This window comes from Alosa sapidissima, chromosome 1 (assembly GCF_018492685.1).
Source record: "Alosa sapidissima isolate fAloSap1 chromosome 1, fAloSap1.pri, whole genome shotgun sequence".
NCBI classification, from domain to species: domain Eukaryota; kingdom Metazoa; phylum Chordata; class Actinopteri; order Clupeiformes; family Clupeidae; genus Alosa; species Alosa sapidissima.
Window position 1 is genome coordinate 7,383,701 of NC_055957.1, and position 20,739 is coordinate 7,404,439.

At 39.8% G+C, this 20,739-nt stretch overlaps 1 protein-coding gene across 4 annotated transcripts; it reads left to right on the top strand.

Annotated features, from left to right (window-relative positions):
- The first annotated feature begins 1,771 nt into the window (after positions 1-1,771).
- On the top strand, positions 1,772-20,683 carry LOC121711050 (NACHT, LRR and PYD domains-containing protein 3-like). 4 transcript variants are annotated; one of them, XM_042094341.1, is made up of 15 exons: positions 1,772-1,906; positions 3,020-3,095; positions 3,675-3,791; positions 4,203-4,319; positions 5,124-5,204; positions 5,979-6,113; positions 7,539-7,614; positions 7,711-7,915; positions 11,075-12,881; positions 16,847-17,020; positions 17,499-17,666; positions 18,072-18,245; positions 18,668-18,841; positions 19,079-19,252; positions 19,537-20,683. In XM_042094341.1, exons 2-15 carry the CDS (start codon positions 3,046-3,048, stop codon positions 19,541-19,543), a joined length of 3,459 nt encoding a protein of 1,152 aa, XP_041950275.1. In that variant the 5' UTR covers positions 1,772-1,906; positions 3,020-3,045; the 3' UTR covers positions 19,544-20,683. The 4 variants fall into 4 exon arrangements, with proteins under 4 accessions (XP_041950275.1, XP_041950293.1, XP_041950297.1 ...); XM_042094359.1 differs by having other exon boundaries at positions 5,979-6,092; XM_042094350.1 differs by lacking the exon at positions 1,772-1,906 and adding an exon at positions 2,503-2,600.
- Positions 20,684-20,739: the final 56 nt, after the last annotated feature.

The following is a 20,739-nucleotide window of genomic DNA, read 5'->3' on the forward strand; positions in this document are numbered from 1 at the left end:
TTGTTGATGATGATTGATATTTTCTTTTAAATATAAGAAACGTATAAAAGGAAATCATGAAGGCAACAAATACGAGATTAGGGGAAATTGCGGATTTATCCGGTTCTCACTACTGTTATAAACTATGAGATCCAGGTCACTATGACATAGGCTGCACTCACTGTGATTTGGAAAGTGGACAAGAATATGAAGAGTTGTCTTTGCCTTTGTTTAATGGAAATGGTGAGTCTTGAAGTAGGCCTATTCAATAATTTGTTTACATGAAGCACATTGATATGCCGATTGAAACGCATTCCACTCAGCTAGCTAGGTGGCTACTGGCTACCAGGCTCATAATTCACATTTAATTGCAAACAGAAAATGTCAAGCAAGCATCATGTCATACATGCATCTATTTCCAAAGGAATGAAAGCTGTTTGTGCCAACTTAATATAATGCTTATCATTGTTAATATTGTGCTATTCATGTGGCACAAACAATGTTTGAGTTTGTGGACTAGCCATTGGAATGGAGCTGGTAAAAAAAAGATCATTATGAGAATGTGTGGACAGTGGCACACAATGGGCTTAAAGTGACAGTGCACCATTTACAAATGAGATAAACAGCATCAAATGTGTAGTATTTCTTAAGAAATGAATACTTTAAAACAAAATTACTGTGTCATTATTATCTTTTAAATAATATAAAAGTGTTGACCTTGGCTTCCCTTATGAGTCGCCACTGGCAGACAGCCTAATAAATTGTTTGCAGGCAAATCTGTGGCCTAGCGCAGTGAAATGCCATCAGTCAAATTATTACTCATCCTTACAGTGGGCTCCGAAATTTGGAAAAACAATATTTTTATTTGTCATGTAGCTATCCGTTTTGTACAGATTACTCAGGTATGCACATGTGTATATTGTATGCGCATGCATATATCGTAAAAGATTTCAAGACAGAAACATTGAACATATTTTAATCTGTATTTATAAAAAAAAATTCTGTGGATTAGATGGAAGTGTTAAAATTATGATCGATAGTCTAATAATGCCATTATTAAGTGAAGAGTACCTGATGACTTGTTCAGGACTTGAAAAAGATTGGGACTTGGACTTGGACTCGACTTGGCTTTGATGAGACTTGGACTTGGACTCGACTTGCCCTTCTCTGTATTTACTTGGGACTTGACTTGGACTTGAGTGCTAAGACTTGGGACTTACTTGTGACTTGCCAAACAGTGACTTGGTCCCACCTCTGGAACATTAACATTCAACATAACACATCAACCGCACAGCATCATGGGAGCACAGTCATCAACAGCTAGGCTCAGATCATTACAATACCATCAGTGTGTAGTTGGCACATTGTGTGCTTATTATTGTGATCGCTTGTGTTTACTGTTTGATATGAAAACACCATTTTTACCAAGGTGTGAAGAGTTAAGCAAGGTGTGTTAGCTTTTAACTTATGCCAAGTAAGGGATAACGGCCGCCAAGGTAACCTGTTATACGTGACTCATGGACAAGGGGAAATGCAATGCATCCCGAGTCACGCAGTGTCAATTTTCTTCCTGTTGAGATTTCTCCACGTTGGTTGATCCGAATTCAGTTATTTTTGCTGTATAAATGTTGTTATCAAAGTGAAATGGTTGCTGGCATAAGTCAGCGGCGTTAGTTTGAGCACATAATTGACGTTTAACATTCAATGTTAGTCAATGGGAGCCGCAAATCGGCCAATGGCGGCGTCCAAAGAATATTTATCCGGATGACGTGACAGCGGTTCATCCACGCCCCGTAAAAAAGCGCGTTTCAGGATAAACGAAAGTGCACTCTGAATCTATTTACCGGTTCTCTTCCTGTTCTCATTTCCGTGAGGAATCAGGGTTGATGATTTTCTCCGGTGGAAAAAAAATGTATTCGATGAAAATGTAAGTTTGGTCTTTGTCTACAAAATTGATAGCCTAAGCCTTTGTAATGTAGCCTATTTCAACGAAGTTGTATTTGTTGTAACGAAGCTGTATCCTAACCTGGGTTCTTTAGAAACAGTAAGCCACACCAGTTTTTTCCGTATTGCACTTGTAGCCTATACAATTTTGCCAAGTTCACCGAGCTATTTAAAGGGTTGTGACAGACATACAATGATCTGACGGAAGTATAGGCTAGCAGAAGAAGGCAACATTGTAACTAATGTCGCTAAGGATTCCACAAATTGAATATGTATGGCTATGTGTAGCTGTACAATATAGCTGTATAATCCATATCAACACTCAGTCCACATGTGCAAGAAAAAATTGTATAAATGAGGAGTTTGCAACTGAACTTAGTACAGTTTATTTACAGTTTAGTACAATGTCAATATTGCACACTTAGTTGCATTGCAAGAATGAGGTAGTTAGTGGACCAGTGCCTGAAACCTTTTCTAGTACAACATACAAACTATCATAATGTAGAGTTCACCACTATTGAAATACATGCAAAGAAAAAGTACTATTTAATTGTGATTTTATTGCGATTGTTGCCGGCCACAACCACTCCTCACAACCTCTGTCACTGAACACACCCGCAAATCCAAATCTCAGTTCCACAGGGAAGAAAAGGGGTGCCGGCCCAACACTGGCCCAGATAACAGCCTGTCATAGAACAGTAGGCTACACACATTGACCTGCCAACCATAACATTGTTCAACCACAACATTGCTCAACCTAGACACGTTACAATACAAACTATACGACCATAACATTGTTCAACGTACTGTAGACATGTTACAATAGAAACTATACGACCATAACATTGTTCAACCTGGACACGTTATACAAACTATACGAACATCAGCTTTGTGCACACAGACCTGATAGCATAGCGAGAAGACGCTCATGTGACAAAAATGCATATTCTGAAAGTGTACTGTATATGAAATGAAGATTTGGGAATTTTTGAAAAGTTACATTGCTGTGTACAGGTAGGACTCCTTATTTACTGCCATTGATCATCATCCAGCCTAACACCGTTATGTTGAAATAAATCACATCTTTTATACACAGGGAGCGACTGCAGGTCTAGCTCCAACATGAGTGAACATGGAGACTCTGGTGGTGGAGGGAGTCAAGGAAATACCAGGTGGTGTATTTGTGTGTGTGTGTGTGTGTGTGTGTGTGAATGAGAGATTGAGAGAGAGTGTGTGTGTGTGTGAGGGGCGGGTGGAGGTTGGGGTGTTGCAGAGCTATACACAATCTGAAGATATGTAACTAATGACACATATTGTATGTAGTAGACATGATCACTGCATCAACCTCACCAAGTCAATCACCACCACCTCATTTGCCAAAATGAATATACAGAGAATGTGCATGTTATAGTATAGTAAGTATATATACTCTTTTGATCCCGTGAGGGAAATTTGGTCTCTGCATTTATCCCAATCCGTGAATTAGTGAAACACACTCAGCACACAGTGAACACACAGTGAGGTGAAGCACACGCTAATCCCGGCACAGTGAGCTGCCTGCACAACAGCGGTGCTCAGGGGGCAGTGAGGGGTTAGGTGCCTTGCTCAAGGGCACTTCAGCCGTTCCTACTGCTCGGGGTTCGAACCGGCAACCCTCCGGTTACAAGTCCGAAGCGCTAACCAGTAGGCCACGGCTGCCCAGAATCATGGATTCTGCTATCATGTTATCATGGATTGTTTTGTTTGTTCAGTCCGATCCAGAAACAAGGACCAAATTCACCTGCACCCAGCTGTGTGTCCATGAAGAGTGACCAGTCAAAGGATCAGGACATCAACTTCAGTGGGGGAGACAGCTATCCTGATGCCAGGTATGGACCATGGTCCTCTGTCTTCACAATTTTTTTTTGTGCACTGTCCTTGTTCAAATAAATAAATTACAATTACAATGTTAGCCATGAAGGTATGGTGAACAAAGGAAAATACCATATTTATGTGAAACTCTAAATTAAGAGATAGGAACCATGAACCATGTTATATGTGAAAAATGTGAAAAGATACTGGTGGACATCTGCTTTTTCAGTCAGTTAACACAGTTCAATATCTTTGTAATGTCAACAAAATTGCTCATACGGCACAGAAAAGTAATTGGTGCTTGCTTAGACATATCTCTCCGAGTTGTGAAATAAGTAGCACACGTACTGTATATCACATGCATGTCAGATAAAAAGCCTTTAACTGTATCCAGTTACGTACAGTATGTTTATTTTTAATTTGAAAAGTCGAACTCAGAAAGTGAGGCCAGACTCTCCTGCACCCAGCTGTGTGTCCATGAAGAGTGACCAGTCGAAGGATCAGGACATCAACTTCAGAGGGGGAGATGCTGTTTGTGATCTCAGGTTAGAATAACAGCTTGTGTCTGGACTTGCTTTGTGTAGGCCATTGGGGTATACTACGAAGCAAGTTAGACATATCTAGGCTATGTACACATATGGAAGCTACACAAAGCCTTAACTCGGGGTATAAGTTAAGTGATACTACGATACCAGTTATGTGATATATTTGTAAAACTAGGCTTTCAGCCCAGATCTGTGCACGTTCTTGGTGTTGGGGTGATGTTGGCCAATCGTGAAACGTGGAGACGTACAAGACCGCCTATATTAAAAACCGATTACTTCCGCATTTATGAGCGATAGTCTAGACTGCGATCAGTTTTAGTGTCTAGCCTATAACATCAAATAAATCGATTGTCATCAGATGTTGTATGGTATGCATGTCCATAGTATTGGCATATTTGCATGCATTAAAGCGTCTGCGAGATCCAAAATGTTTGGAGAGTCGGAGCTCCACCTGTAAGATATGACAGAATCTTACACGTGAGAACTTTGTTTTTCAAGATAACTGATTGGTCAGTAGGTGGTAGTTTTACACGATTTTGAGCTATAACTTAGCACATAACCTGCTCCCGACCAGGTTTGGTTGGCAGCATAAGACACCATGGTGATACAGCGACGCTAAAACAGAGCCACTTTCGTGTCACAGCATACCCTGGCTTAGAGCGCAACATGCCTTGCTGACCCACTAATTGAGATTCGTAGTATAGCCCATGGGCCACAGTTTTGAGTTATAAATCCAACTCACCCCTTTTCTTTACAGTGGTAACGGTTGTATGCATCATCCTTTTTGCATGTATGTTTAATTAGGAGCAGCTTTACTTCAAGCGCTGTGTTCATGGAGATTGATCAGTCAAAGAGTTTCCGAAAAAGACACTGTCCTGACTCAAGGTATGAACAAAAATGCCAAAAGATGCAATTTTCAGGGAGAACATGAAAACATTAACCCTTAAAGGTGTAGGTTTTTGAACGTTCTAAGTTCCGCAACAATTGAAGGTTCTAAAATTCTATGTTGAATTCAATGAACCCAGATATTCTTTAGAATGTTCATTTCTCAACATTCCCGTCACACCGGTGTGACGGTACTCCTTTAAGGGTTAATATTGTCTAATTAGTTCAAGTAATAATGTCAGTAGACATGTTATAATGTGAATAGTTTAGGTGTTATTATTATTATTATTATTTGTATTATTATTATTATTATTATTATTATTATTGTGTTGCTGTTCAAATGTATATGCTGATAGAGCTGCTTGATTGCACAGCTGATGAAGTATGTTCAAGGAAGCATCTTGTGTTTGTTGTGCTTTAGACCTCTTTCTGTTGATACTACTGTACTACCGTAATTTCCTGCCTATTAACCAAGGTTTATACATTGATTTTGCTAAATTTAATTCACAATAAGGTTAATATACAGGGGAGTGAATACCTTCATTTTCTTCATTCTTCTCTCTGATTAAAGTGCTGATCTGATTCTGATTAATTGGGCTATAGGGCGCTGTGGTTAATTCACGGGTGGGATCAATACAGGTTTTGTCTTTTTTAATTTGCATAAAACACTACACGATACGGTTAGTACACAGGAAATTGCTGTATACATCTAGACCTAGTATAGATTCAGTATGAGTTGTGTGTATGACTTTTATGTTTTCACCTTTTTTGAAGCCCGGTTCAATCGAAGAGATCCTGTTCATCTGTGCCCAGCTGTGTGTCCATGAAAAGTGACCGGTCAAAGGGTTACCCTATTGAATTTAAACATGAAGAACGTCCTGATCCCGGGGACACTGAAAGCCCAGACAAGTTGAATAAACTTAAAATATTTGAGTCAATCAGTTTAAGCTAAAAAAAAAACCATTTAATTTGGGTGCTGGTAACTCCATTATGTAAGGAATAACGGCCACTGAGGTGTCCTGCTGTACGGAATTAACCCTTAAAGGTGTAGGTTTTTGAACATTCTAAGTTCCGCAACAATTGAAGGTTCTAAAATTCTATGTTGAATTCAATGAACCCAGATATTCTTTAGAATGTTAATTTCCCAACATTCCTGTCACACCAGTGTGACGGTACTCCTTTAAGGGTTAATGAACAAGGCAAAGCAAAGAACTTCCCCACACGCAGCGGATTAGAGTTTCCTCCACCAAGTCCATTCATTTCGTATAACGGGACACCTCGAAGGACAATGTCGTTGGGTTTATAGACCTCTGAAGTTTGCCTACAAAAAAGCTACCATCTTTGTCCAAATAAGGAGATCCGGTATCTTGAGATTTTCCCTATGGGAAAATAACATGGGGATTTTGAATTATCGCACCTGTTAAACTCTCGCGGGGAAGAAGAAATCGGAAATGCAGACATTTTGCTCTACTCACTTTTGTCCTGTCCCTTCTAGTAGATACTGTGATCTTCGGTACGTGAAGATGGCACACTTTGATTGTTGCTACCTCAGAGCTAACTTGCAATGCAACTTGCCATAGGTAATTTCAATTAACACCCGGATCTCCTTATATGAGCAAAGATGGCAGCTTTGGTTCCTTTTTGGGGCAGCCGTGGCCTACTGGTTAGCGCTTCGGACTTGTAACCGGAGGGTTACCGGTTCGAACCCCGACCAGTAGGAAACGGCTTAAGTAAGGCCTTAAGTAAGGTAAGTAAGGCCCTTGAGCAAGGCACCTAACCCCTCACTGCTCCCCGAGTGCCGCTGTTGTAGCAGGCAGCTCACTGCGCGGGAATTAGTGTGTGCTTCACCTCACTGTGTGAGCTGAGTGTGTTTCACTAGTTCACGGATTGGGATGCATGCAGAGACCAAATTTCACTCACGGGATCAAAAGAGTTTATGTACTTATACTTGTAGGTGAACTTCAGAGATCTACAAGGCCAAAACTGTGTTTTGGGCAAGCGCATGAAAAATATTCAACTAATCAAATAATAACGTTCTTTTTAGTTTTCCCAATAGAATGTTTCCCCTGATCAGACTCTATTTATGAGCATTTACTAACATTGAAGTGCTTTTACCCACCAGCACATGTCAAACCTCACACATGTCAAACCTCACATAAACACAACCCTTATCCAACATTACATTAACAGATACAAATCTTGTATTTTAACTCTCAATTTACTTTTCAACTTACAGTACTTAGTGTTGGCGTTCACGTTTACAGATGCCATAGACATATAAATGCCTTAGACATTTAACTATGTTGGCTAACTCTTGCTGCCCTTGTATTTCAGCATCCAACAGGAAGAGCAAAGAGTTAATCCATCCTTGAGCAGATCTTATGAAAATGAGTTGTCGACTGTATTCAAGGTGTGTGTGTGTGTGTGTGTGTAGGAAATTAAACATAAAAAGTTGTCAAGGACAGGACATTTTTGAATACACTGGAATTATTTGATTTTCAATCAGGAGCTTGAACACAAAGTCGTCACTTTCATGAAGAATGAACTAAAGCGACTCAAGAAGCTCTTGAGTCATGATTACCCAGAATCCCCTTGTGGTGAGGAGGAGGATGAGCAGGACCAGAGAGATGCAAGAGATGGAGCTCTGAAGATCGCAGTGCACATCCTGAGGGACATGAACCAGGAGACCCTCGCTCAGCAGCTGGAGCAAAGTGAGATATTCACTCAATACTGATTTACTGAACTTTCTACTTTGTTAATACAACAACTGGACCCATATACTCGTACTAAAAAAAAAATCCCCAATGCCACTCACCGATACTTACACAGCATCCCCTAAAAATCATAGTAGCCGCTATGCTTACATGAAGCCTACTCACAACGCTTACTGTACAGTATATAAGTCTTGCACTTGAAAAACATACAACTAGCTAGATTCATGTATCTGCGTTGAGTATATGCAGCTAATATGTATGGTTTTCTGTTTTACAATAGCTCAGCTAAACTATGCATGTGGCATGAGTGTAGCCTAGTTGTTGTGCGTTGCTGGTGTGTTAGTGTAGCTCTGTACTTCGCGCTAGTAGTTTCTGTTTCAGTAGATAAATCTGATTTGCATAGAGTTTTGTTAGCACACATTTTGGTCAATTATACTGAGAAAGAAATATTACCTTCCCTGCCTTTATTTCAGTCCAGATCGTCACGTTAGTCGGATCATTATACAGTATGCTCCAAGACCAAAGTCAGGGCCCAATTCACTTCTACTATAGCCAGATCCAAGACAGAGTGCGAGATATCACCACTTTATTCAATGGCCAATAGTAGACAATGCATAAGTCTCGTTCACAAACTCTGCTTTGGCAGAAATTAGTAGCCGGCAGAAGCATCTTCTCCCTTTTCCTCTCTCGCTAGGTGGCCGCTCGCTCTACGTTCTTAAAGGAGCCACCCAAATTTTACAAAGGTCCCTACAGTAGGGTTACGTGGAATCCTGTTTGGTTGCCCTATCCGATTTTACTGAGAGACAGTGCAAAATAGTCTAGTTTGATTAATTAAGATATGGAAACAGTGCCATTGTAGAGGCTTGTTTTAGACAGAATTGTTTGTTTATTTTTGGTTTGAAATGGCCTGCTATTATATATTTAATTTGATACTCATTATTATATATATTTATTTTAGGCTTATTGTAACAATCAGAGCAGAGACGGAAATTAATTGCAATTTTATGCTAGTTATTTTGTGGTAGAAATATTGGTATCGGTACTCGGTATCGGCAGGTACACAAATGTAAATCCTTGTACTCGTATCGGTTTGAAAAAAAAAAATGGTATCGGGACATCCCTAGCAGGCTTGGAATTTCAACATTCTGGGGGCAAGGCCACTTGGCCTTCAGTTGGGCATATTTGGTGGAGGGCACAAAGGCCACATGTCAGGGCACTAAGGCCAACGTTAACTATACAGTAGTAGGCTATAAAAATGTTGTATTTAGCCTATTCACTGCAGTAGTAGGCTATAAAAATGTTGTATTTAGCCTATTCACTGCAGTAGACCTGCATCACTGTATGAAACATTACAAAAACATGAAACATGACACATTACATATAACTGTAAATCATCTGATCATCTAATATTTACAGATATCTAGGCTATATTTAACATTTATTTGATATTTGGCCTGTTATGAAATCATGTATTGAACAATTTAAGCACAGCTCAGCTTTAAGAAAGTCAAATAGCCTAGATGCATGCTTAGCATTTTGTGATCATTAAGGCTACTTTCACAAACTCTTAGTCAGCTGTCCTCTGATTTACCGATATCTAGGCGACATTTGTAATATTTATTTTGTATTTGGCCCGTTATGAAATAATGTGGAACAATTTAAACACAGTGTAAAACTTAAAGCCCAAATTTGGAGACATCCATGTATGTTGAAATTTACTGCAAATTCAAAACGGGATTACTCTGGAACGGCTAACTGTACAGGGGACCGCTTTACAGCTTTGTGTTCGGTAAGGTCTGCTGTTTATTCTGATATATGGTTTGTCATGTGTTAAACGAGGGGTTCGTGAAGTACTCCGCTGAGATGAATGGGTAGGGAGATGGACGCAAAACCTTCAGTAGAATTTATGATTATTGAATGATGATTTACTTTTCTCGCGAACCGTTCATCACAGCAATTAGCGGCTGACATCGTTTAAAAGCTGAGAAAAAGCTCTTTCGTGTGGTACTTGTGATGTCTGTGTGATGATTAGGCTACTTCGCAAGTAGTTCAACTGAGAAGAATGGGTGAAATTGGACGCACTTTCTTTCTTGCGCTAACTTTCTCCACTGCGTAATTTGCGCTGTGAATGCTAAGATTGTTTTGACAGGCCATAGGCTAAATATATATCGCTATTAGTAGGACGCAAAGCAGAATATTGAAAGAAGGGGGCACCAAGGCCACCGTGGCCTGTAAACCTCAACCGTCATGGCCGCCGTGAAATTCCTACCCTGATCCCTAGTATAAACATATTTACTTCAGGGATATCAAAGCTAACAAGAAAAACAGATAATTCAGAATTTATTTCTGTTTTAATGCTCGCGACCACATCGTAAATTGGGGAATACGTCACTTAAGCCCTCAGTAAAACTCATCTGATCAACTTCTGATGAGATAAAAAGTTATCTCATCAAAAGTTATCTCATCAGAAGTTGAGTCTGGCAACACACCATTTGGATTTGATTAAGGAGGCGTGTTTCAACCTAGCCTGGAAGCCAGCCGCCCACAAAATGTAAGGATGTCAAATGCCTTAATGGCTGTGTACTGTGCATCTTTCAAAGTTATCGCACTGTCAATATCTTGTGTAACAGAACATCTTGCTTCTCCAGCGGCAGCTCAGATGACGTGGATGACTGATTGACTGTTGTCCTTCTGTCAGTCATCGTATAATGCCCGCCAAAATGATTTGATTGGCCAGGACACATCTAGACTTCGCAATGGAGCGACTCCAGACCAAATTTCCTGCCCTCAAATGTTGTGGCCAGGTTAATTTAGAGCTGACTTCCAGGCTAGTAAAAAGAAATCATAACCGTTCAGAAATATTATGATATCCTGTTACCATTAGCAATCATTTTTCATAGCTCCTACATAGATGTGGGTCCGGTGCTACCATTCTTACAACTGCATAACATTTACCGGAAATAGTCACTAAACAAAGACTGTCAAGATTACTGACAGGATATGACATCTGTCATGACATGTTAAACATTCTTATGACCAAACACTACTGCAACGTTCTCACTTCACTCACTTATGCCATTCAACCAAATCATATACCTTATATCTAGATGGACTGCTTCTTATGCCATCCGACCTAATCATACACCTTATATCTAGATGGACTGCTTCTTAGATGTCAACAACAGCTCAAATACAGGCTGTCAAAGAAGTTTGAGAGTGTATTTGAAGGCATCCCAAAGCAGGGAAACTCGATTTTTCTGCAGAAGATCTACACAGAGCTCTACATCACAGAGGGGGAAAGTGTAGCGGTCAATACCGAACATGAGGTCCGACAGATTGAGATGGCATCCAAGAGACAAGTAACAAAGGGGGACACACAAATCAAATGTACTGATATTTTCAAGCCCTTACCTGGACTAGACAAACCCATCCGAACGGTGCTGACAAAGGGATTGGCTGGCATTGGGAAAACGGTCTCTGTCCAGAAGTTCATTCTGGACTGGACTGAAGGAAAAGCCAATGAGAAAATCCAGTTAATATTTCCCCTTCCTTTCCGGGAGCTGAACCTGATGAAGAACAAGACATACAATTTGATGGACATCATCCATCACTTTTTCAGTGAAACAAAAGGAGTCACCCTCTCTAACCAGAACAAACACAACATTGCTTTCATCTTTGATGGTCTAGACGAAAGCAGATTTCCTCTGGATTTCCAGCATAATGAGTCCATCTACAATGTCACAGATCATGCTACAGTTGACGTCCTTCTGACAAACCTCATCAAGGGGAACCTGCTTCCCTCTGCGCTTGTATGGATCACCTCCCGACCAGCAGCAGCCAATCAGATCCCTCCTGAGTGTGTTAACCAGGTGACAGAGGTACGAGGTTTTAATGACCCACAGAAGGAGGAGTACTTCAGGAAGAGAATCACAGAAGAGGAGCTGGCCAACAGAATCATCACACACCTGAAGTCATCCAGGAGCCTCTACATCATGTGCCAAATTCCAGTCTTCTGCTGGATGGCAGCCACTGTTCTGGAGAGCATCCTGACTGAAGCAGAGAACGGAGAGATTCCAAAATCTTTAACTCAAATGTACACACACTTCCTGATCATACAAACAAAACACATTAGTCAGAAGTATGAAAAACAGGAAGCAGATACACTCTGGAACTCGAACACCATTCTGTCCCTGGGGAAACTGGCTTTTCAGCAGCTGGAGAAGGGTAATCTGATCTTCTATGAGGAGGACCTGAGAGAGTGTGGCATTGATGTCAGAGAAGCATCAGTATACTCAGGGATGTGCACCCAGATCTTCAGAGAAGAGGCTGGACTGTTCCAGGGGAAAGTTTTCTGCTTTGTTCATTTGAGCATTCAGGAGTTTCTAGCAGCTTTATATGTGTTCTTGCACTTTGCCATGAGAGAGCGTAGTATGCTTGACCAACACCAAACGTCTCAACTTCATTCACTGTTCAGTGCTAACAGTCTTTATGAGCTTCACCAGTCTGCAGTGGACCTGGCCTTAAAAAATGAAAATGGACAGTTGGACCTTTTCCTGAGGTTTCTCTTGGGTCTCTCACTGGAGTCCAATCATAAACTATTACAAGACCTGCTGCCACAGACAGGAAGCATTTCACTGAACACAGAGGAAACGGTCAAGTACATCAAGCAGAAGATCAGCGAAGCTCCCGACCCAGAGAGATGCCTCAACCTGTTCCACTGCCTGAATGAACTGAATGACCACTCTCTGGTGGAGGAGGTCCAGAGTTACGTGAGGAAGGGAGATGAACTCAGAGAGGATCTCTCTCTTTCCCAGCTGTCAGCTCTGGCCTTCGTGCTGCTGATGTCAGAGCAGGAACTGGAGGAGTTTAACCTGAAGGATTATGGACGATGTAGTTCACCTGCCAGATCAGATGCAGGTCTGCTGAGGATGTTGTCAGTGGTCAAAGCATCAAGAAGAGTCCAGTGAGTATTACACTCTTTGAGTTAGTGATAATATAGTATATGTATTATAGCTTGAATTGCACTGTGCAGTAACATTACAAAAGTACCGCAATACCCTGACATTAAAAACATCACAATTTCTATTTTATTAGTATTAATAAGGTTAAGAATGACAGTGTTGTTTTGTGAAAGATGCATTTGTTTAGTTATTGCTTTTACAGTATTTCAGTGTGTCCAAGGCATGCTTCTAGTGCCTCCCGTAGCCTACGTGTTTTTTCTCCTCACACACAGCTCACAAGCTGCAGCTGTCGTGTGAAAAATAAGAAAAACAAGACATAGCTGCTTGTATAGGTGATGCTGTGGACGGCGGAGTACCAAATTAGAGCCCGACCGATAAAGGATTTTGAAGGCCGATACCGATACAAATATTTGTTGATTTAAAAATCCGATATATCGGCCGATATTATTTTTTCAGAAACGCACAACAAAACATTAACAGATTTCCCTAACATCAGTTATTTGTAGTTATTTATGAGTATTGACTAAAATAATATATTTTATATTATATATATATATATATATATATATATATATATATATATATATATATATACACACACATATGATAATGCATTTCAAAAACAAACTTGTTTATTTTTAAATAATATTGTCACAGAGGAACATCAAAATCAGGGTGGCCGCGGATCCTTAAAAAGTCTTAAATCACTTTTCCTAAAAATAAGGCCTTAAAAAGTATTAAATTGTCTTAAATTCAGTTTGGATAGGTCTTAAATATTTTTTTAGTCATGCCACTGCGAAAATGCAGGCAATCTGTTCTGCCAGGTCGAATATTCTCTGTATGGTCTGCGTTGTCTATGGTTAGGTCAGAGCCCGTTTGTCTACTGTGCAGCTTTTAATGACGTGAAATACTTGCTAATTTGGTGTCATCAAACATAGTCATACAATTATGTGCGTGTGGTATGAGCCTACATTTAATGCATACGTGGTGTGCACGTCTGCGAGAAAAACTGAAACCAATCGATAACGTTGGTAAAGCAAAGCTCCGCTTCAACCCGTTGGGCGGCTACGAGGTAACAACATTTAAACAAACGAACTTGATTCTTGCAACTTCCACAAAAACGGAGCAGAGACTGGATAATACACTGTCTAGTCTAGCATTGAGTATTGTAGGCCTATAGTCAGATTTGAATATAATGTGGCCAAAAGCTATTGTAGACTAATTATTCTTCCTGTTTAATAAATATATCCAAATCAGTGATTTACATCTATCTGCTCTGCTGTTTACCATACACAAAAACTGGTATTGTATTTCCTGAATCCTTACATTCAGACATTCAAATGAAATTTCGTTAAAAAGCATGTAGCCTAAATATTTTCTCCATTTGCCTACTAGTGTATGCTGCTTGCATTAGGGAAGCATCCTAGAACAATGGCACCCATATAGGCCTAGTTGCTGTTGTTTTGGGAAGTACTTTTTCTCATGCAAGCATCATGCAAACATGCAGAGTAAAGCAATTAAGCTATTGTAATTATATTTTACATTAGTGAAGCGGTCCTCTGATATGCATGTTTTCACACTTTGACTGCTTCGAAGTGCATGCATAACAATATACAGTAGCATAACAATAATAAGTATATAATAATTGTGATAATGATAATCATAAGGATATTTTTATGTACCCATATAGATACATTTATGGACCCATCCTTAGACTGGGGGGGTTGGGTTCATCTTGGTGTGCCCTATGACCCCAAAGTCTGCCATGACTAGGGCTCAGGTCAAATAAGTGAAAACCGATTATGTCATTTTACCATAGGCCTACTGTTCATTTTGAACAGACATCAGTGTGTGAACTTGGAAAGAGTACTGTATATTTCCACATCATAAGTTTGGTCTTAAATTTCACGTAGAAGTGGTATTAAAAGGTATTAAAGTCTTAAATTTAAGTTGTTTATACCTGTAGACACTCTGGAAATATATTAAAGTTCTGATAAATAAAATGTATAAAAATAGAAACTTAAGATATGAAACTTAGTTTTTTGAACAAAAACATAATAACAACAACAACCAAATCAAAGTTACCAGTATTAAAAGACTTAGTGTCATAAATATAACTTTGATCTAAGACTTAGTAATAATGTCATCATTATTTTTTGTAATTATTATCATCATCATTTGTATTATCATTATCATGATAGGTCACTCTTAAATGTTTGAGTGTGCGTGTGTAATAATTAGTCCCTATTGCCTTATAAGCTACCTTATAATTACAATGTTAGCTTGCTTATCCCTTTACCTGCACTTTTAAAATTATTTCCAAGCTACATCAAACCATTTTCAATCATCAGTTGCTGCCTGCCTTCTAAAACCTACTATTTAGTGATCTAAATCCATTATGTAACTCGTTAATGCTGCGCCTGAACTACAGTCTGAAACGCACACATGGCGTCATTGGATTTCACACACGTGTAAAAGAAAAGCCAACTTTTATGCACAAGCTACGTTTTGCACAAGCTACGTTTGATACTTTTTCTCTATGTCTACATGTTCACTCCTCGCACGTCTAACTTACATTTTACAATGCAGGGACTGTAACTACAGATATACTAGTTATAAATCATTACTTTATTTAGGCAGAATGTGTTCGTTGTGGTTTCCAAGCTCATTAATGTTAACGTTAGCGGTCTTCCACTGATATCCATGGCATTAGCTAGCTTTGTGGTTAGCTAGTCTATGATGAGCCCTAATTTAGCAATGGATAACGTCATACTGCAAATTGTAAAACATACGCTTTCAAAATAACAGGCCGGGGAGAGATGATACGTCTCACTGCTATAACTGTCACGCTATTCAAGAAATACATCTTCAGTCACATTGTCAAAAGTTAAAAGGACAGACAGTCAACTACACTGTAACAACGTAACGTAATTACTAGCTAATTCCGCTTCACTCTCAGCTTATTTAACAGAAGCAAAACTGGACATTGTTTTCACGAATTTTGTCATGCTTATTTGAGTTAAGAGAACTTTTAATTGTTATTTCAAGCAATGTATGTCTCGGGACCAAATCACCATGAACACACTTCACTGATGATCTCACTCGCGGATAACTGGTTCCCTCTGCCCGACTCTGGCTGGATCAGCAGCATGTTAAAGCGCAAACTGCCTGTCGCGGGAGCTGAAAATGGCACATTGCGTTTTTCGTGTCATGCATATGCATTCATGGGAGGATCCAGGGGAAAGTGGGAGCTTGGCGTAAAGAGATGGGAGGGGAAGCGTAAAGAGCGCCTAATTATGTATTCTGCGGTATGTACAAAGACTGCTCGTGAAGGTGCATGTCTATTCTGCACTTAAATACTTCCGCCTTGTAAAAGCAGGTGTTAATCCAAAGTGCAGTTCAATGCATCGAAAAGAGAACCTTTCAAAGACAACAGAATCGCTATTTAGAGCACCAATTTTGTAAGTATTTGTACTATCAAAAGCAACCTTAACTTTCGTTGGCCTTTCGAATGTCTTACTTTCACTTTCACGTCATTCACTTAAACTTTCCTACTTGCTAGATCTTCCATAGCCTACGTGCACAAGTAGTTTGAGTAGAACTGTTCTTCATTATCTCCCTGCTTGTTAACATCTTATCATGTATGGTATTATTTCATGATCACTAAACGTTTGATTCTTTTTAATGTTGTCATCAGTTAACTTCATTCAACTGCGCTTGATTGTAGGCTCTGCCGTTCAGTTGTGGACGTTCGTAAATTGTGATAATGGGCGGAGAAAGGCGCAGTTTACACTATGGATTAAAAGTTTGATAAATACGACGGAAACTTGGGTCTGACAGCGTTCGCAATCTGTGGTTTGTCCATGGTGCTGATAATGCTACGTTCGCAAATGTACGTCTGGCCCCTGTGGCGATTCTCTTAATTCAATTGATTTTGATTTTTTAATTTGTGTGTGTGCGTCTACAGGTTGAGGTGTTGTAACCTGACAGAGAACAGCGGCACAGCTTTGGCTTCAACTCTTAGCTCAAACACTTCCGATATGAGACATCTAGACTTGGCTTATAATAATCTGGGAGATTCAGGAGTGGAGCTGCTTTCTACTGGTCTGGAACAGGCCAAGTGTGAACTGGAGACACTGGAGTAAGTCTGTCAATATGGTGCCCTCCAAGTTTATTCGCACCCCTGGTAAAGTTAACTAAAAACAGGTATAAAAAAATCATTCTTTTGTGATTCATTGTAATCTCACAATGAAACCTAATGAGGTTGATTATGATGAAGTCATAACCTTATAAACTACAGTTAAGCCAAGGGGACACCATCAGTTTCGCACGCAATGTCCTCACCATGCCCCCTCACTAGGTGTGGATCTATCAGTGTTTTAACCTTTTGTGTTCAGACATACACTCATCCGAGTAAACTCATTGTGTTCACACATACAGCTTTTGAACCTCGGATCATGTCCGGAGTCCAGTGCATGTTTGAATAGGGGTTCTTTCTCCATCTCTCTCTCTCACTCACTCACTCACTCACTCACACACAAATCTGGACTATTTTTTTATTAGACTATGTGTGTATATAAAATTGTGTATTTTTTGCATTTTAATGTGTGTGTCTCCAGACTGAAGAGTTGTAACCTCAAAAAGAAGAGCTGTGAAGCTTTATCTTCAGCTCTCAGAACAAACCCCAATCTGAGACAGCTGGACCTGAGTGGCAACAATCTGGGAGACTCGGGAGTGGAGCTGCTTTCTTCTGGTCTGACACACAAGTGTAGACTGGAGAAACTGGTGTAAGTCTACAAGTGTGTGTGTGTGTGTGTGTGTGTGTGTGTGTGTTTCTCTCTCTGAATGAACTAAGATTCTGCTTCCTGAAATGCATTTTAGGTATTTTGGCCTTTTGAGTATGGAAAATCACCTTGAAAAGTTGAAAATCTGTCAAAACAAAAATATTTCATCACATTGTAGTTATGTACCCTGTTTTTGCACTAGTATGTTGCTCACAAAGCAAACTGTCTTGGCATGATCGCCTGGTCAAGCAGGATTCAGCACTACTGGGCAGCAGGATTTGGGCAGATCAAGCATGATATAAGTGTATTTTAATGATGGCATGACATTGATGGATAGATTCATTGTGTGTATCCTGAAGCTGTGCTGTCTGCCTTCTAAGACATTTCTTTGAATGTGTGTGTCTACAGGCTGAGGGGCTGTAAACTCACAGAGTGGAGCTGTGCAGCTTTATCTTCAGCTCTCAGCTCAAACTCTTCCAGTCTGACACAGTTGCACCTAAGAGGTAATTATCTGGGAGATTCAGGAATGGAGCTGCTTTCTACTGGTCTGACGCATCCAGACTGTAGACTGGAGACACTGGAGTAAGTCTGTTAGTTTTGTTACTGTGTGTTCTGACACACAGATACACTCTTTCTCTCAATTCAATTCAATTCAAATATGCTTTATTGGCACAACATATCATATGATTTGTCAAATCATTCACAGGAATTAAAAAATAAACAAACATATACAAACATTGTTACACGTCATCAATACACTGTAAATTCTATTAATTTGCTATAGATAGATAGATAGATAGATAGATAGATAGATAGATAGATAGATAGATACTTTATTGATCCCTAGGGGAAATTCAATATTCATGTATAAGTGTGTGTGTGTGTGTGTGTGTGTGTGTGTGTGTGTGTGCGCAGTACACACATAGAGCCTCCCTCTCTTTCTCTCTCTCTGTGTTTCTTGTGTGTTTCCTTCACATTCATGCGTGCTAAAATGTTGTCTACAGGCTGAGAGGTTGTAGCCTCACAGAGAAGAGCTGTGCAGCGTTATCTTTAGCGCTCAGTTCAAACTCTTCCCGTCTGAGACAACTGAACCTGAGTTACAATGATCTGGGAGATTCAGGAGTTGAGCTGCTTTCTACTGGCCTGGAGAATCTATACTGTAGACTGGAGAAACTAGAGTAAGTCTGCCAGTCTCTCTCCCTCTCTCTCACTCTCTCTCACTCTCTCTCTTTCTCACTCTCTCACACACACACACACACACACACACACACACACACACACACACACAAAAGACGGTTACTTTTGTTTATTATCAACATTTTTGTTTTGGGCATAGCATGCATACACCTAGCCAGGATTCTCCTGCATCTATGAAGTCCTGTATGAAGTACTATTGAAACACATGTCTCTCTCAGGCTGCAGTACTGCAAGCTTACAGGAAAGAGCTGTTCCTCTCTGGCTTCTGCTCTCAAATCAAACCACTCCAGTCTGAGAGAGCTGAACCTGAGGTACAACTGGCTGCTAGAGTCTGATGTGGAGCTGCTTTCTTTCCTTCTGAAAGATCCTACATACAAGATCACTGAACTACAGTAAGTAATGATCAGATTTTGACAGTAGATAGATATACTAACATTCCATGTTATCCACTGGGGATGTCAAAGTTTGTCAGTTAGTTCACTTATTGTCTTCATGTATGATGTATCATCTTGACAGAACTATTGTAATCTCTGTGATGTGTGAAAATAGTGATGTGTAAAATGTTTTCAAGTGGAGAACCTTTTAATTAAAGCAAATTGAATTACTCTGGATCAGAGCTGTTTTCACATGTCTGTGTTGGCTGAGGATGACTTAATCTGCCAAATCACCTCAACAGATATTAACTGGGGGAGCCATCCGTCTGATTGGAGCAGAGCTGCTGCAAAAGCTGTCATTTCCAGACACTCAGGACCTGATGATCAGTCAGCTGCCCCACTTATCACCGAGATGTGGCTACCTGTTTACTGCTACACTTTAATGTGTTTTGTAGCTGCATCTCTAATGTCACTCTGGGAGAAAAAAACTAAATGTCATTCAAACATGATTTATTCAGTGTGTATATAGTGTTGTCTGTGTATACTACTGTATGTACCATGAGACAATGTGTGCAGGCTGTGGTTTTCAGGGAATGATGGATTCCTCAACATTGGAAGACTTGATAGATGATGATGGATGACTGCATTATAATATTTTAATCATTTTTTTATTTTATTTTCTTGTTTCTGTTTACCTCTGTATATCATGTTGTTTTTGTCGACTTTGTTGAATTTTGTTGAATCGTGTGTGTTTGTATGGCTGCTATCTTGGCCTTGTCTCTCTTGCAAAAGATGTTTCATCATTACTTCCTTGTAAAAAAAAATATAAATGAATTAAACTAAATTCATGTAGACTGATGTAGTGATTAAGGTCCTTCTTTCTGACAGACAGACCAGTACTGACAGGTGACCTAGAAGAGCAACTGACGGACGTGGGGAGCGTTTCTCTATGGCAAACATTTACCACAAGGGGGGTCAGAGAGCAGTATACGTGTGGTCATCTCGTGATCATCTAAGGGTGTTGCAGTTCAAAACATTAGAACACTTGAAATGCCAGTTGAATGCTCATGTCATTTCAAAACAAACATAAAAGATAGTCTTGTGAAAAGCTATATGCCTCCTGTACAGAACAACACCTGGCTAGGCAAAAAAAGAGGTAACTATAAGTGTGGAAACTGTAATCACTGTAACAATATGGTCAGGACCAATATTTTTACAGATGTGACATCCAATCGTAAATAGTATACACTCATTTATTAATTGCAATACCTCATTTGTTGTCTATAGACTTGAATGTCCCTTTGGCTGTTTTTATATTGGAAGAACCAAGCGGAAGCTTAAAGAAAGATATATGCTATAAGAACAAGCAACCACCAATACCCTATGGCTCTACATTACAAAGAGGCAAACCATGGAAGTAGCGATACTCTAAAAATCTTTGGGATAGAACATGTTAAAATATCACCAAGAGGGGGGATAGACTAAAAAAAAGAGAATCCTTTTGG

Coding starts and splice junctions, on each gene's coding strand:
- LOC121711050 (XM_042094341.1), top strand. CDS start 3,046: ATGAGTGAACATGGAGACTCTGGTGGTGGAGGGAGTCAAGGAAATACC. Junction 7,916..11,074: donor CGCTCAGCAGCTGGAGCAAA/GTGAGATATTCA, acceptor CCTTATATCTAG/ATGGACTGCTTCTTAGATGT. Junction 18,842..19,078: donor TGTAGACTGGAGAAACTAGA/GTAAGTCTGCCA, acceptor TGTCTCTCTCAG/GCTGCAGTACTGCAAGCTTA.